This window comes from Sturnus vulgaris, chromosome 3 (assembly GCF_052056855.1).
Source record: "Sturnus vulgaris isolate bStuVul1 chromosome 3, bStuVul1.hap1, whole genome shotgun sequence".
NCBI classification, from domain to species: domain Eukaryota; kingdom Metazoa; phylum Chordata; class Aves; order Passeriformes; family Sturnidae; genus Sturnus; species Sturnus vulgaris.
Window position 1 is genome coordinate 59,342,793 of NC_142245.1, and position 16,231 is coordinate 59,359,023.

The following is a 16,231-nucleotide window of genomic DNA, read 5'->3' on the forward strand; positions in this document are numbered from 1 at the left end:
ACTTATGGGACTATAACTGAAGTAAATTTGCAGATTAACAATATGGTGAAGAACATGAAGCAACTTGGAGAAGAATGTGATCCATGCTCTCTCTTATCTTTTTACATACAGGAGAGGAATGAACTTGGATTTACCTCTTCACGGGTCCACCTGGTTTTTCCTAAGTGACGTTTTCCAGTCTTAGGAAGCAGACCATCATAATCGTGATCATACACCTCAACATCTTCTTCATCATCATCACTACTATATATACTGCAAAAGGAAACACAGCAAGACAGAGTGGAGCATGAGGACTTGAGCTACTTAATTACAAAACACAAAAAACCCCCCACTACAATCCTTACAAAGGTTACACAGATAAAAGTTTTAAAACTTGCACAACAAGATTTTGTTCTGCATTCTGTTGTTCTAGTATTCTGAACTGGTTCTGCTGTTTTTGGTATCCACAGATACAGGCAAAGGGCTGGCAACCTTAGTATTACTGTGCATGTTTAGACCTGCTCCTAATGTTAGATCAGTGGTGAATTACACATTTGGCAAACTTTCAACCAATGAAGGTTCCAAATTAAAATACAATGTTTGGGACAATAAAGACAACTAGAGGCTGTGTCCAGTACACGAGTACATGTTGAAGATCTTTAACTTGTGCCACGCATTCTGAAAAATATTAGTGGTTTTGTGTGTTTAATACATAGAAAGCAGATTGTTACACTGTTCCAAAATAAAACAGACTGTGCAGCAAAACAAAAAGCTAAACAATAACCTTGCTTGAGAAAATGTTTATGGACCGTATAGGAGGCACAAGTTTTTACAATTAAGTAAAGACAGTGGCAGCATTAACATACAATAAACTCTAATACAAAATATGCCCTCCATTTATGGGTTTGGACAGATAAGGACTGAGACAAGTTTGTTTAATATCCTGCAACCAACAAATGAATGACTGAACCCTTCTATACTCTCCGTTTCTACAACTTTATTACCTCTAATCCATTTCTAAATTTCTCATACAGTTTTTGAAATACTCTTCTCACCTAATTCATGACTAAGGGATTTCCCCAGAGGCTATCTACGGGTAAAAAGGACTCTATGACTCTTTTCACAAACAGCACTTGTTCTACCTAGTTAACTAAATCTAAAAGAGAGTGTTTTGCAACAAGACGTGCCTTTCTGGCAGACAGTATTTTACTTCTAACTTTTAAGGTACGAGCAGTAATTCTGATATTTCAGCTAAGAGATGCTAGCCACGAGTGTTAGAAAGGAGTCAGTGTCATTAAGATTAAAAATTGTAATATATCTGATGGTGTGGCTTGCTGTGGTATGTAAAAAGTATGACTAAGACATTAAAATAAAGTTATTTAGTAATAAAATTAACAGGCGCTGTTTATGCTGTTAACCTGTTTTCAGGAGATTACTTTAAATTAAGAAGCAGTGAAGCAGGGGGACTGTTAGACAAGATGCAAACACCTCCAAAAGGCAAGCTGCTGGACATATATTCTTTAAAAGTACTAAAAGGCTAATCACACCCTACATCTTCCACCCTGTTTTCTGGCCTGTGTCATGGGCCATGAAAGAACATGCTTACATGCTACACGTGAAAAGTTTTCCACAGCCTGCTGTGATGAGCGTGGTCTTCCTGCAGCCTCTGCCGGGTGCCCCTGACTCACCCATCCAGCCCATTGCTGCCACCCTCAACTCGCACCCACCGTGCTGCAGTCCTGCAGCCCCACGGTTCACTCCCTATTCCCCAGACTCCGAAACCACAGGGACTGAGCCCCGATGGCAGCTCCCGCTCTGCACGCACCCCTCGTTGGCAGCTGGAGCCTCCTGCGCTTGAGCAAAAGCTCCCACGCCCCAGCTGCCACAAGCGCGGCTTCTTCCCCAGCCGCCGCTCAAAGCAGATTCACTTTTCTCAGTGACACACGGAGACAGCTGCGCCGCTGCCCATATGCCAAAGGAAGTTTTGCGGCTCAGTTTCCAAGTATCGTTTTGAAAACGAGTTTTCCGTAGACTGCAACCAGCAGGTACGCATCCATCGGCGGCGCTTCCTACGCGGCGGTGCGGGCCGGGCACCACAGGGAAACGCCGCTCTGCAGCAGCACAGCATCAGCGGCCAACACGTTAAAGGACTTCAGTGCGGAGCCAGTTCTGTAACAGGGTTATTTAAATGACTGGGGCCTCGCTGGCACCGCAGAACCGAACAAACTCCATTGTAATACCTATGTCCTCCAGCAGGGGAAAAATACCCTGGGATTCCGGGACGCTCGGTAGTTTTTTCAGTCAAGAGGGCCCTCAGTGGTGCTCTAAAACTTTATTTTGCACCTCCGGCCGCAGCCCCGAAGCCTCTCCCCGGCGGCTCGGCACGGCACGGCGCTCTGCCCGGCTGGGACAGCAGGAGTCCCTCGGCTGGGACAGCGGGAGTCCCCCGAGCGCCCATCAGCGCTGCGCTGTTCGCAGAGGCAACCGGCTTGTGCAACGATACACGGAGAAAAGAACAAAAAAAAAAAAAGGGGGGGAGAGGTAAAAAAAAAAAAAAAAAGAAGAAAATAAAAAGGAGGTGTAGAGGAAATGACTCGCTGCTGCTACCGTGATTGAAGGAATTCGGGCACCAGCCCCGCGGGGCAGAGCCCGCGCCCACTCCCGCCGGCGCCGCGCCTGTGGATCAGGCACCGCACCGCGCTGACCCGGCCTCCCAGCCCCGAGCGGCGGACGTGTCCCGGCGGGAGGCGCCCGCGAGGCAGCGGTGGCTGTCCCTCTTTCGGGAGAGACGGGCCGGGTGATTCACCGCCAGCCCTAGCGACAGTCCCGCTCTGACACTGCAAGTACAGCCCGGCGCTCGCCCAGCGGCTCGCCGCCTCCTCCCGCACCACAAGCCCCTCTTCCTTAGACGCAGCCCACCAAGCCCCCAGTCCCACCGGACGGGGCCGGCGCCCGGGAAGCGACAGGCAGGGTTGCGACCTTCTCCACTGTCATAGGCAGCCAAAGCAGGGGGGAGGAGGGGAGGATGCCGGATTGCAAAGAGAAAGAGAAAAAAGCCTCCACGTGTCCGACCCGCCGTCCCCGGCTAATTAGACAACAACCCCGCTCTGCGCACCCGCCCGGCAGCGATGGCACATACGCGGCCACGCGGCGCTGCCGCCCCGTCCCGTCCAGTCCGCCGCCTCCGGGGCACCGCCGCCCCCGGCCCCTGGCGCGGCGTGGCAGGGATCGCCCTGGCCCGGGTGCGCGGCAGGCGGGCGGGCACGGGTGACAGCTCCGGCAGAGCGCTCCGTCAGACCCGCAGCCCCCCACCCGCGCTGCCGCGCTCCGGCGTGTGTCGAGTGGCGTGTACCGGGAAAAAGCTAAGCCCCGCAGGCGAGAATCGCGCTCCCAAGGGTGAAAGGGCCGCACGAATAAAGGAAAAAAAAAAGTCGAGGGAGCGAACCGAGTCCCCGCACCCGCCACCTCACCCGGCCGGGAATGAATGAATGAATGGGACGGGACGCGCTACCTGCCGCCGCTGAGCCCGCCAGACATTGTCCCGCCTTGCGGCTGCGGGGCACGCAGCTCCGTCGGGCTCCGCGCTGGCTCCTGCGGGCGGCGAGCACTGGTCCCCCGCGGGCGTGCAGCGCGGGACCCGAGCGCCCCGGCAGCGGCGGCTCCGCGGCGCGTCCCGCTGGGCTGCAGCTCTCCCGGCGCCTCCGGACGAGGAGAGCGCCTCGGCACCGGGGGAGGAGTAGACCAGGTGCACGGAGGACGGGGGGCTGCCCGCCCGTCCGCCGGGGTAGCCGGTCTCCTGCTGCCGCTTTCCCTCTCTCCCGTCCCGCGCCCCGTCTGACAGGCGCTCAGCCGGCCGTCCCCCGCCCGCAGACAGCGGGTTACCTGTGCCGGGGTCTCCGGGACATCCTCGCACCGGCCGCTGGGGGAGGAGGACGGGGGAGACCGAGCCCGCGCCCGCCGCCGCACCCTGCTGCCGGGCTGCGCCTGGGCGCTCCGCCGCCGCGCACGGGAGTGCCGAGGAGCCGCGGGAGGAGGAGGAGGAAACAGGTTGAGATTAAAGAGTAAACTCTGTAAACAGAGATGCCATCAAACAAAGGGCCCTTGGACACTCCCCCTCCCGCCAAATCTGGCGCCCCTGCAGTGCGCAGGCGCCTGGCGGGCCCGTGCCGCGGCGGCGGGGCGCGGGGCGGGCGGACCGGGGCCGCGCGCCCCACGGGGCCCTGCCGCCCCGCCCCTCCCGCGCGGCAGCGGCGGGAGCTCCCCGCGCCAGCGCCGCCGCCGCTCCCGCGCCGCGGGCCCTCGACGGCGCGCCCGCAGCCCCCCGTGCCCTGCGGCTGTCGCTGATGGAGCTGTCGGGGCGGGGGGCAGCCCCTCTCCCCTGTGCACGGCGGGTGGGGAAGGCGAGTCTCGCCACGGGGCGAGGACTCTGGGGCGGGACCCCGCGGGCAGCCCCCGGGCCACGCCGGTGCCTCCCTGGTGCCGGCGAGGGGAGGGTGGGCTGGACGGGTGCACCTGCTCCGCTCCCTGCGTGGCGTGCGGGCTGCAGCGGCTGCGGCCCTCGGGGGGCGAGCAACCCCCGCTGGCAATAGAATAGGAACTCGGAGGGAACTCGGAGGCGCCCGGGGCTGCCCGGGGCTTGACTGCGGTTGCCTCGCCGCGGGGGATTTCTGCTATAGTTCCCCTTGCTGCTGCCCGGTGGTGGATGCTGACTGCCGCCGTGGCGGCGGGAGGGGCGGCGGGTGTCCGATGAGCTCCAGAGAACACGTTTTTTGATACAGAAATGAGTCAGGATGTGAAAAATGGCGAAACATGCAAAGTTCCCAGGCTGCGCTGCTGCTTGAAAAATCATGGCTTTGCAGCGGTTTCGGCGCACTCGCCCTTTCCTCAAAGGCCCGCGGCTCATCAATGAGCTGCCGACGGGGCGGGCCGGGCCGGGGCGGGGCCGCGGGGCCGCTCCCGAGCCCGCGGCGCCGCTGCCGGAGGGCGCAGTGGGCTGCGAGGCGGGGCGGGCCGGGGCTGGGCGCTGGGTACAGCCCGCGGATAGCCCCGCACCGCCCCGCTTTGCTCCCGAAGGCTCCCGCGTAACGCGAGTCAGCGGCGCGGGCATGGACACGCAGCCGGGGCTTTACCTCCCCGAGCGGACGCATCGCTTCTTGGGATCACACCTCGTGCTGAATTAGCCGGAGGGTGCGCGTCGTTCCTGTTTTGCCCTACCCAAACCTCCGGCAGGAGGTGCCGTGCCTGCCGGCCTCTGTGTGCCTACCTGGAAGATGGGTCTGCTGCACCGGGGGCCAGCGTTAGTGCAGAGTGAAGTGTCTGCAAAGCATTTCTCTGCGAGGAAGCAGCGGGGAGTTTAATGCTAATCTGGAAAATTGAAGACTAATTCAGCTCTGTTCTACACTTTTGTATAAAATGCACTTTGGCATCAGCAGAGAACAAGGCGACTCCTATCCATTTTAAGTTGTTTTGTAGTTAGGTGGTTTTTTTTCCCTAGTAAATATGTATTTGGGCAATGAAGGAAATCAGGAGAAAATACAGAAAAACGTCTTAGTGTCCACAGTGTTTCCGGGTGTTTGGGATATTGCTGTTGCAAAATAAAAACTGATAATAAGCCACAGGAGTGTAAATTTTGTGTGTGTAAAATGTTTCTGAGCCCTTTACAGAAAGTTATTTAGAAGTAAGAGAGTTTTCTGAGTACTGCTCCACGGGTGAGCGTTGCTTACATACACAGAGGGCCCAGTGCTGGGCCTGTCATCAGTGCAGCTGTAAGGATATGACAGGATTCACTGGATCTACTGTTAAGGATATGTACTACTACTCTGTGACTGAAAATGCACGTTTCGCTGAAGTGGCATGGTCATTTTGCCTACAGTATCCCAGAGAGGCACAAACAAAACCGTGCAAGGTTATCTCTTCCTTCTTCTGCAAGAAACTCTTTCCCTTATTGATTTTTGCAAATATTTCGGTGTTAACTGAGATAAATCCAACATCTTCCCGATTTGGATGTAAATTTGCTGAATAAATGCAAAGAATGTCTATTATTGCTCTCAAGAGAGTTGTTAATATGCACAATTTTCTTCTGACAGCTTTTTTGCAAGACTACATTTCTTTTCCAGTGACTCTGAGGAAACACATTTTTTCATCCCAGATTGAAAAAAAGAATCCAATACATTTGGTTTGTAAGATTACATAAAATTGCAAATAAAACACATCTTACTGTGTTCAAAACAGAGAGGGAAATGACACCTCTGCTCCAGGTTTAAAGGTCAATCTTCCACAACTTTGCATATATAAACCCCACTAAAATCCGTATGGTGTGTGCATGCACTCCACTGATGTTGCTTCTTTCTTAATGTTTAAAATTTAGCTAGAAGCAAGCCACAACTCTGCTATTTTACTTTAGTTACCGAGCATCTGTAGCCTGGGGGACTTTACTCTGTGAGGGTTCTTTATAATATATTCTTGCCAAAGCCTAAAAGAAAAAGAAATCACCCTTCTACATCTCAACTTAGCTATCATATGCCTTATATGTGAAATAGCAGACTTCTTTCTACATTACCCTTCCAACTTCATTAATTAGTGATATCTCTGAGCCTATTTATAGTAATTGCATCAACTGACAGAATAATTGTAAACAGTGTAACTGAATGTTCTGGAGATTTTTTTTTAACTTACACAAATTATATAGGCAATTTCATAAAAGTAATTATATAAATGGTAAATACAAGTTGAATTACTTGATTTCCTGCACCTCCACTACAAACATAAACCTCAAGATGAAGTTTAAAAGCATGTGAAGAAAGGCTCAGGAATCCTGGTTAAACATCAAATCTGAGCTATGTTGTCTTCCTCCTTAGTGTTTTCCTGTTGTGATCTGCTGTTTAGCTGGCATGACTTGGGCTGAGTATTGCCAACGTCAGTTAACTGGGCATAACCAAGTAGAAAAGGAATCATGAAGGAAGTGAGAAGAACAGTAAGCCTGAAAACCAGGATTTTCCAAATGTACAGGAGATAGTTGCATACTTTCCTTTTAGACTTTGGAAAATCTCAGCAGCAGTCTCTACCTATGTGTTCCTATTTTTTCTGTGTTTGTCACAGAATCTGCAAGGAATACTGTGAAATCAGTGTCTAACAACTTGTATGATCACATGTGTTTTTTTCCTTATCAAAAGTCTTATAAATTGCCATCTTTCCCTCTGGTGCAAATATATCTTAGAATTCGAGAAGCATTTTTATAAAATGTGTGTTTATGTGTGCTTTTTTGTTTACTTTCTGCATTTCTTTCAGCCTGTGTATCATAAAACAACAAGCAACTTTCACTTTTTTAGTTTCACTTTTAGACTGTAGTTACGGTAAAGTTTCAACTGCAGTTCTGGTATATTTATAATTGAACATAAGGTGATTTTTGGTATTTTGGCCAGAAATGTTTTTAATACGTATTGTTAACACATCTGAAGCAAAATAAAAATGTATGTTTTCCTTTGATGTAGACTTCCTTACAAGTTCCTGATAAAAGGAGATAAGAAGATTGATTAAAAGTTCAGGAGAAGGGGGCAGGAGACCAGGGTTTAATGCCTCTTTTATCACTATCAAGTCACTTAGAGACAGATATTTAGCCATTCTTCCCTACCTGTGGATACAAATTATGTCCAACAATGTGCATTAATATTTTTGTTCCAGTAACCTGTTCAGAGTGTGAGGGCCAAGCTGGTGTCTTCCTGAGGGATACCTGCTCAAAGGTATCTGGATATGTTACCACCCAGATTTGCATTTTTGCTGGGACTCCAAGAACAGCAAACACTTTGGTGTGAGTGGCAACCACCTCCCCTGCTGAAAATGGACCTAACCTCGTCCTGGGTAAGGCCAAAACAGATGGCAACAGATGTGGGCCAGCAGGAGATGCAGCTACCTCCACACCATCATACTCACCTTTTCTTGCAGCCAGGCTGGAAAGCAAGAGGAAGGGTAGGAATCTGACTGGAAACTTTCAGCAGCTGGAAACAAGATCTCTCCTAGGATATGCATCCCTGTGCTTAGAGAAAGAAGAGGTGCCCTGCTGGCTCCTGCTCCAGCAGTGTAGATGGTGTAGCCTAGACCTTTAAATCTGTACCTCTGGTTTCTGCACATGCAGCTTTGGAGCCCTCTAGACCACTGTTACCCTGATTATAGCAGAGCACCTACAATGAAAACCCAGTGTGTTCTGGTGTACAACAGAAATAAGAGCAATGGTTCAGACTTACCAGTTGATTGCATTATATATTTTTCTTTATTTATTTTGAAAGTATAGTTGACCTTAGGTCAGGTAGCAATAAGAATTAAATGATAAGGTGAAACTGAATTAATTGAAATTTTATAGAACTTGATGAAATTCGGATCTTGAGCGAGGGAGCAAAGGTAAACCTTGCACTCTTCAGCAGAGTCTTTTCTTTGTGGTAAACCCTCTTTGTTTGTGTATGGCTTGGAAGGATAGTAATGCCTGAGGCCTTCCAACTGCAAAAATAGCTTACTATAGGAACTGAACATAGGCTGTACAAAAGCTGTTTTTTCATTTGTTCTGAAACAGCACGGTAGAGTAAGTGTAAAAGGAGGCTTGGGGCAAGTGGCACCAGATCTTTGGACACCAGCAGAACCCCATGTCCAGTTGTCTGCCCAAGCACAGTGGGCTCTGGAGTGTTCCCAGTGCAAGGCCTCCTCTGAAAATTAGCCTTTCCATGTAATGCCCTGCATCATCACACAGAACAATCTAATATCTTTTTAGAACTCAGTACTAACAATAAGAAGCATTCATTGCACTTACTCCAGCTTCATCTTTTTAGCCTCCAGCAGAGCACTGACATTCAAAGTAAAAGAAAATTTTGGTGGGGTATTGACATTGTATGTTACCTGTAGCAATACAGCCTTTCCAACTACTTTCATCACACATGAGACTATGTGGTTTCTTGACTTTATTATATTGCTAGCAACTACTGCTTGAAAGGCCATCATTATGTTTATTTATTTTTTAAAATATAAAATATTATGCGATAAAAATATTAGACAAATTTGATTAGTAACACAGGACAGGACAAATAAGTGTAAACATAGGCAAATAAGCTTATTTCCTTAAATGATTCCTTTAAGCATATTAATATGTCAAGGAACTGCAATATGCATTTCAAAATGATAAAGTAAACCCTATTCACAAAAGAAGTGATTTGTTCTATGTACATGTTTACCTACAAGGGTGTGGTTACTATAATGTATGCCTGGCTGGCAAGCAGAAAGGCTTTTGTTCTTTGGTTGCTTTTAAAAGTGTCCTCTGAGGGAGGTGCACTTTTGCACCGGTTTAGCTGAGAATTCCATCTGTTCCCTCTCTCCCATTTTTGCTCTTGTAAATACAAAGCAACTCTGGCGATGTTTCTCAAGGTTCTATAGGTATACCTGGCTGTACCTGAAAGCAGAGCTTAGTCTATAAACCATAGCAGTGTAGCTGAGAGTAAACACATACAAATGAGTTTGCACACCTATTTGTGCAATGCACAACATAGCAAGGTCCTGCAGACACCAACTGCCTACATTTAGCCTTTTTTCACTGTCATGCAGCTGGAAAGGCCTGGTTCCCCATTACAGCAGTCCTTCTTCCTTCTTGTTCTATTGGCTTGATAAATTGGATGGAAATACAAGGTGATTTACGCCAGTTTAAATAGAAGTGTGGGCAGACTCTTGTCAAGTCCATTGTCTGTAAAATTCATTAATTTCTCCTATTACTGGAAGATATGTAAAGGAGATTTGTTTCCTTCTGTGGTTCTAATTCACTGGTTGCAGTAATTTCTTACATGTTTTCTTTTAGATGTTAACCCATTATTAATCTCATTTTTTAGACTTGTCAGTGACACACTTCTCACGCAAAGCCCTATTTCCCATGTAGTCTGTTATTATCTTATTAAAATATTTTGTATTTTATATGCTTATAACCTTGCCCCTTTCAGACCTTCTCCCATCATTTAATTGACTCAATATTGTGAAGTGGAATCAATCTCTTTCCACTTTCCTGCACACTTACTCTACTGCTGTGATAGAGCCATGAAAGACTACTGTAGGCTAGCTACTAAAGCTTTTCATTTTCACCGTATCTGTTTAACATCCTCAGGCCCTATGTCACTCCATTAGTCAGTAGGAGGTGCCAAAATATTGGCAAGAAAAGTAAGTTTTTCAGGCCAAGACAGAATTAATCACCTCTATTCCTGTATCTTGCAACCCTTGTTACTCACTGCTGTTTAAGAGGTAGTCAAATTATGTTTGCAGTAAAGCTGTGTATACAAATGCAGCAGTGCTCCTTCCTCTCTTCCTTGTGCCCATAAGGAAAGCCATTCCTTGTACTGCCGTTTAATTCAACTATGTTACTCCTACATCACACTGGTAGTTTTTAAAGAAGTTTGCTGGATCTTAGAAGCAAGGCCAAGTGGTTGAAGAGGTGATTGCTATCACTTGGATAACTCTGAAGCAATCACTATGCTACTACTGAGTATTTGTGTCCAACAAAGTTTGGGTATGAACTTTGAAAATGTGTTCATCAAATATTTTTTAGCAATAATTCTTCAAATTGCATGTTTACATGCACTGTTTTTTTTTAGTGCTGGAAATAACTTCTGAGACCTGCAAAAATATTTCCCAAGCTGTCTTGTAAATGTCAATTGACAACATCAGGCAGCTTGGGCTTTGAAAGCTCAACCAGATAGGAAAAGAATAGTCAAAAATATTGGAAAAGCTTGTGCTCAGCTTCTTGAAGAGAGAAGTGCTGGGTGCTTAGTTTTCTTTAGGGAGCCTTTCTTTGAGCCTTTATAGGATTTACATGGCAAAATTTGCTGGAAAATTATTTTTGGTGGATAATTATAAAATGGAGATGGTTAAATGGACCCATAAAGAAAGTGAGTAGAACACCAAGTCTGTGGCCAGAGAAACCTGCTGGCAGTGCTTAGCTTTAGGTCCTGTGCTGTGCAGTAACTACAAAGATAAATTGTGAAAATGAAATCAGCTTTGAAAGACAGGTGTCAAAGTGGAATTTTCTGTGCTTTCCTTTACTTCTCCCTTTAGTGAAGCCTGGTGAGTTATATAGAAAATGATACTTGGAAGACTCTTTCATACATTTCTTATTTAGATACCCTGTTCTTTTTCTGCACACTCTCTCACACGTGTAAAAGAACCCATTAACTTTCACATTTACACTTCCAATGCTTTCATTACGTTCATTACTAATGACTGCACTTTCTGGACATGATGGTGTTTGTATCCCCATTCTTTAATGTTTTATTACTTCTGTTTTGTGCTTCCCATATGTTTCCGGGGAGAATTCCCTTCTTTCTTTTACTTGTCTTGTTTCTGCTTGCTCTTTCTGTGTATGCCAATTAATAATGAAGGCTATGCCTGTGCTTCCCCTCCCTATGGCACAATATGGTTTTCTCTAGCTCTCGCTTTTTGTGAAAAGTAGGCCATCTACTGTTGCTTTCTAGTATGGATTACAGATCCCCCAGCAAATGGCCATGCCATGCATATATCTCCAAACTGGGCTTCACAAGTGCCTGTTCTCCTGTTTATTGGCACTTCTTATTTTGCAGGCATATTGTGATGTAGTAGTTTCAATAGCAAACTGAAATCTTATTTCTTTTTTTTCCTTCTTGTGAATAGTAACCAATATAATTAGTTTATGTTCATCTGCCATAAACCAAATTTTTTATTTTGCAATCTAGATAGTATTCAGTGTTCTGGTTTGCTAATCTAAAACTTTTCCTCAAATGAACATTTTTCATAGTTATACATCAAGCACCTTTCCGCTTTTCCTTCCCCACTGAAGTTAGAGGGCAAGAGATGACCACCTATTGATTTAGGCAGCTATTAGTGACAGTTTTTGTCAGTTTAGCACATCTTTGTTGTGGGGTTTTTTTTTGTTTTAATTTGGGGTTTTTTTTCTTTTTTTTTCTTTTTTCTTTTTTTTTCAATGTGGTTTTGAACAGAAAAGTGACTTTAAAAATTGAATCTTGGTAGTACACATTCTCCATATGTCTTCTGAGTCATATCTGGATAGTACACTAATGAAAACAAGCTCCAGCATTGTCAGCACTGTAAAACACAAAGAGTCTTGAAAGGGGAGCTGGCCCATCATCTGCCTGTTGTACAGACCTGTGCAGGTCTGCAGTTGGGTTCTGATTCCTCAGCTATTTTTGGAGATGCTACAGAAACTGAGCATTGATAGTGCTCAACTTCTTATCTAAGGTGAACTTGCTGTGGGGGCAAGTGTTTGGACTTCAGTTTGATGGGGGTATTATTGCTAGATTAGAATCATATGCACCCAAATACAGCTTTTCTGGTCTGTACTTTTAGGTCAAAGTTGGATATTTCTTCCTTTCCTTTCTAAAAAACTGTCTGAGGGGCTTATCATACAACGTTACTTTTGTGAAAAAAAAATCCTTTGTTTAGTGACTTATTAGTCTTAGTTCTGCAGTAAAATATTTACTGCTTGTTTCATTAAGAATAAAGCATGAGTATAACAATTTTATTACATTCAGTTAATTTTTTTGTTCACTTGCAATTACATATTATTTCTCAGTGCCTTGTCTCTCTTTTCACATTAAACTGTCATTAATTTTTTTTATTTCAGTTTTAGGTAAGTTGCAGTTTTCAAGGATGTTCCCTTTTCTCAATTAGAAATATAAGGGATTGCAGTTTATCTGGGGAGTGATTTTTAAAAAATACATAAACAAAATTACAGAACCATTTCATCTTCTTGAGTATCTGACTCTTTAAACTGGTCACTAACAGGGAGGCAGTCTTCCTCTGGGTGCAATTGCTGTGCAAAAGAAAAGGAAACATAAAGTAGGTAAAGGCACCTTTAGTAGCTCTGAGAATGATAAACTTACATAGATCCTTAGTCCTTTATGGGTAGAAATATAAGGCAAGTGGAGACAACTCACTTTTCTTAAACAAGACAATTAGGGAACCAGCTAAATTGCTGAGGGGTTCATATGAATAAATAAAGCATCTGTCTTTACTGATCTATCACTTGTCAGATGCTGTTTTAATTTGATGAGGAGGCCAATATCTGCTTATGGCCCCACTGTCTGCTCAAATATGACTGGAGAGCAGGACTCAGCTCTTAGGGTGAGGCACTAGAGCTCAACAATGGCAACACACCAGCTAAGTGCCACGGTGGAGCTGCAACAAACAACATTTTGATAGGTGCATAGGAGCTACCTGATTACATTGGAAGGGGTATTAAAATTAACCTCAGATGCCCTAAATCTCAGTGTGGTAAGCTAACACACAGGCACAAATTCTCTTCCCTGGAGCCAGTGGCTTCTAGAGGTACAGAATGAAGTTGGAGGCATTTACTGTTGGTTAGAAGAAGTCTAAGTCTAGAGGAGTTTGGACAGAACTGAGAAACATTTTTAATGTTTCCAATATAAAGGATGAAATATTCAATGACAATGCTTAAATGGTCCATCTCTGGTTTTCAGACTTAGTCAAATGAATGTCATGAGCTTATCACAGGAGTTGCATCTTCAGACTGCTTTTAAACAGAGGCATAAATCCCATACCGGTTCAAATTAAACACATTTGACTAAAGAAAATATACATTAAACCTATTTTTACACTATCAGAAGTTGCTTTGGTGTCAAATCTTGATTTTTTTAACCTCAGATACCTCTTTGCAAGAAATACAGGCAATGTTGCTGTTTCTGTTAAATATACATTTTCAGGTACTCCTGGTAATAACAGACTTCAGCATTTTTGTAGAAAAGTACTCACAATTTGGTTTTGCTCCTTACCTAAATTGCTGTCTAAATGTTTCAGAAACGGCTGGACATTGTCAACATGGTCTGTACAGCCTCTATGTTCTGTGAATAGGTGGGTATATAGAGCTTTTTCTAGCGTCAGTCACTGAGATGGTAAGTGCTTCTCTGTGAAGTCTGTTTTATTTAGCTGACATAACAGGAGCTGATCTGTACGTAACTGTGCCAAGGAAGGATCATCTTGTCTGCACATTTCTTCCAGTCTCTGCCTTTGCTTCAGGACATTGAGGGCTGGTGATAATGCAGTAGAAATTATATCTTGCCAAAAAAGCTTTGAAACCTTGCCCTATAAACCCTGGCCTTTTTTTTTCTTTTTTTTTTTTTTTCTCCCTTTCCCCAGTAAGAGTTCCTCTGGAATTCCCCAGTAAGAAAACATACTCTTAACCTTCCTAGTGACATTTTAGTTGTACTTGACAATCACACAGTTCATAAGTGTTTTGGCTAATATTCTAGCCCAGCTGGCTATTTCTCTCCCTCTAGCGCACAAAGATTGATATCCACCCTTCTAGTCTCCCTCAGACAAAGCTGGTATTATCAGAAAATCACTTTTTTTTTTTTTTTACTTCCTTACTAAAGTGTCAGAATTCAGAGATTCTCATGCTTTTTTTACATGCTGTAGGCCACTCTAGAAATAGTGAATTTTTCAGCAGTTTCTGAAGGCCTCAGGGCCATCCTGTCTTCTATTTTCAGCTTCCTCTCCAGGTTTTAGGGATTACCCTAAACCTACAAAAAATATGCTTTTTTTTGTGCTTGTAGCTAGCAATTCACTACTGTTTGAAAAGGCAGGCATGACTGCCTTTACTCCACTCTGTAAGGTACTGGTCAGGCAAATGTAGTTCTGTTGGTTTTGACTTTCTCAAAGATCAATGGCCTGTGGAGTTCCCTGACCCTCTGGTGTTTGTTCTTTCTTCTACAGCATAAATATGAGAAGGAAGGAAGGAAGGAAGGAAGGAAGGAAGGAAGGAAGGAAGGAAGGAAGGAAGGAAGGAAGGAAGGAAGGAAGGAAGGAAGGAAGGAAGGAAGGAAGGAAGGAAGGAAGGAAGGAAGGAAGGAAGGAAGGAAGGAAGGAAGGAAGGAAGGAAGGAAGGAAGGAAGGAAGGAAGGAAGGAAGGAAGAAAGAAAGAAAGAAAGAAAGAAAGAAAGAAAGAAAGAAAGAAAGAAAGAAAGAAAGAAAGAAAGAAAGAAAGAAAGAAAGAAAGAAAGAAAGAAAGAAAGAAAGAAAGAAAGAAAGAAAGAAAGAAAGAAAGAAAGAAAGAAAGAAAGAAAGAAAGAAAGAAAGAAAGAAAGAAAGAAAGAAAGAAAGAAAGAAAGAAAAAAGAAAGAAAGAAAGAAAACAAAACCATTTTACTTTCATGTGGAACCATTCTTTGTGTTACAAGAAAACATTTTCAGGCAATTTGGAACACTACATCATTTTTTTAAATGGGTGTTGGAAAGGCCTCATCGTTCTATATTCCTTTCCTTTCTGATACAGATTAGCTGACTGCACAGAATGACCTCAGCACTAGTGTAGTCAGCAGTGAAACTCACAAAAGACTCATTTGTAGAATGTCTTGCACTGGTCTCATATCACAAAACAGCACAAAGCCCACCAGCTACTTCCTGCCTGAGGAAAATGCTCTCCACTTGCAGTGATCTTCTCCATGTTGAGAAATGAGATATGATCACTGCACCACTGATGCATCACTCTCCAGTTTTTCATCCTTCGTGACACTTTCAAGAGATCCACATTCTTCAGATGTCTCCTTTACTTCTGCATCAGCTGCATTGGTATGACACTACAGCTTAACAGACTGCAAACCTCTGTCTGTCCTGTGCACGGGGTCTCAATCAACAGCCCCAGTGTGCTGTCTCCTCTGTAAACTGCCCTTTGCCTTCCAGTTTTCCTGCTGAGCTACAGGGCAACACTGGCTTATTTTAGCTTGGATTGATAATGAAGGTAATTGTATACTGGCTCTGACAGTAGAAATACCAAGCCTGTTTTAAAGCTCCTGTGCTTGCCATGGAGTAGGAAACCTGCTTTCCAGGATTCATCACACTTAGCAACACAAGTAATAGAGCCTGAGAAGAACGGCTCTGCATGCTCCTTCTGGGTGCCTTATGTTCAGCACAGAACTGAAAAATGACCCTTCCTCTGTCATTTCCTACATTTTGCATTTCTAGCACATCTCTGATTAAGATTATTCTTGAAGGCCAATTTCCTATTTCTTAGGATCATCTCAGTGGTGTTCCTTGAGTGTCAGTGTTATGTGACTAGAAAGCTATCCACCAACCCTTTTCAGAAATAACAATTACTAGGTTTGTCTAAAATTTCATTACTTTCACAGTTGTGTCTTAGCAAGCACTTTGCACTGTCCCTTTGGCTGTATTACCATCTCATAAAGTTTTATTTAGATATTAAGCTATAGCTAAGTTTCTTGGTGCTT

The 16,231-nt window shown here is 45.0% G+C and overlaps 1 protein-coding gene across 2 annotated transcripts in view; it reads right to left on the bottom strand.

The window, feature by feature from the left end:
• MYB (MYB proto-oncogene, transcription factor) overlaps positions 1-3,904 on the bottom strand; it is a 28,139-nt gene extending 24,235 nt beyond the window's left edge. The window contains exons 1-2 of one of the 2 annotated variants that reach the window (XM_014874283.2): positions 3,862-3,904; positions 135-252 (exon numbers count right to left, since the gene is read on the bottom strand). In XM_014874283.2, coding sequence (XP_014729769.1) covers positions 135-252; positions 3,862-3,884 — 141 coding nt within the window. In that variant the 5' untranslated portion in view covers positions 3,885-3,904. The remainder of the gene's footprint in view (positions 1-134; positions 253-3,861) is intronic. The other variant, XM_014874282.2, reaches the window with a different exon arrangement.
• Between the last annotated feature and the right edge of the window lie 12,327 nt (positions 3,905-16,231).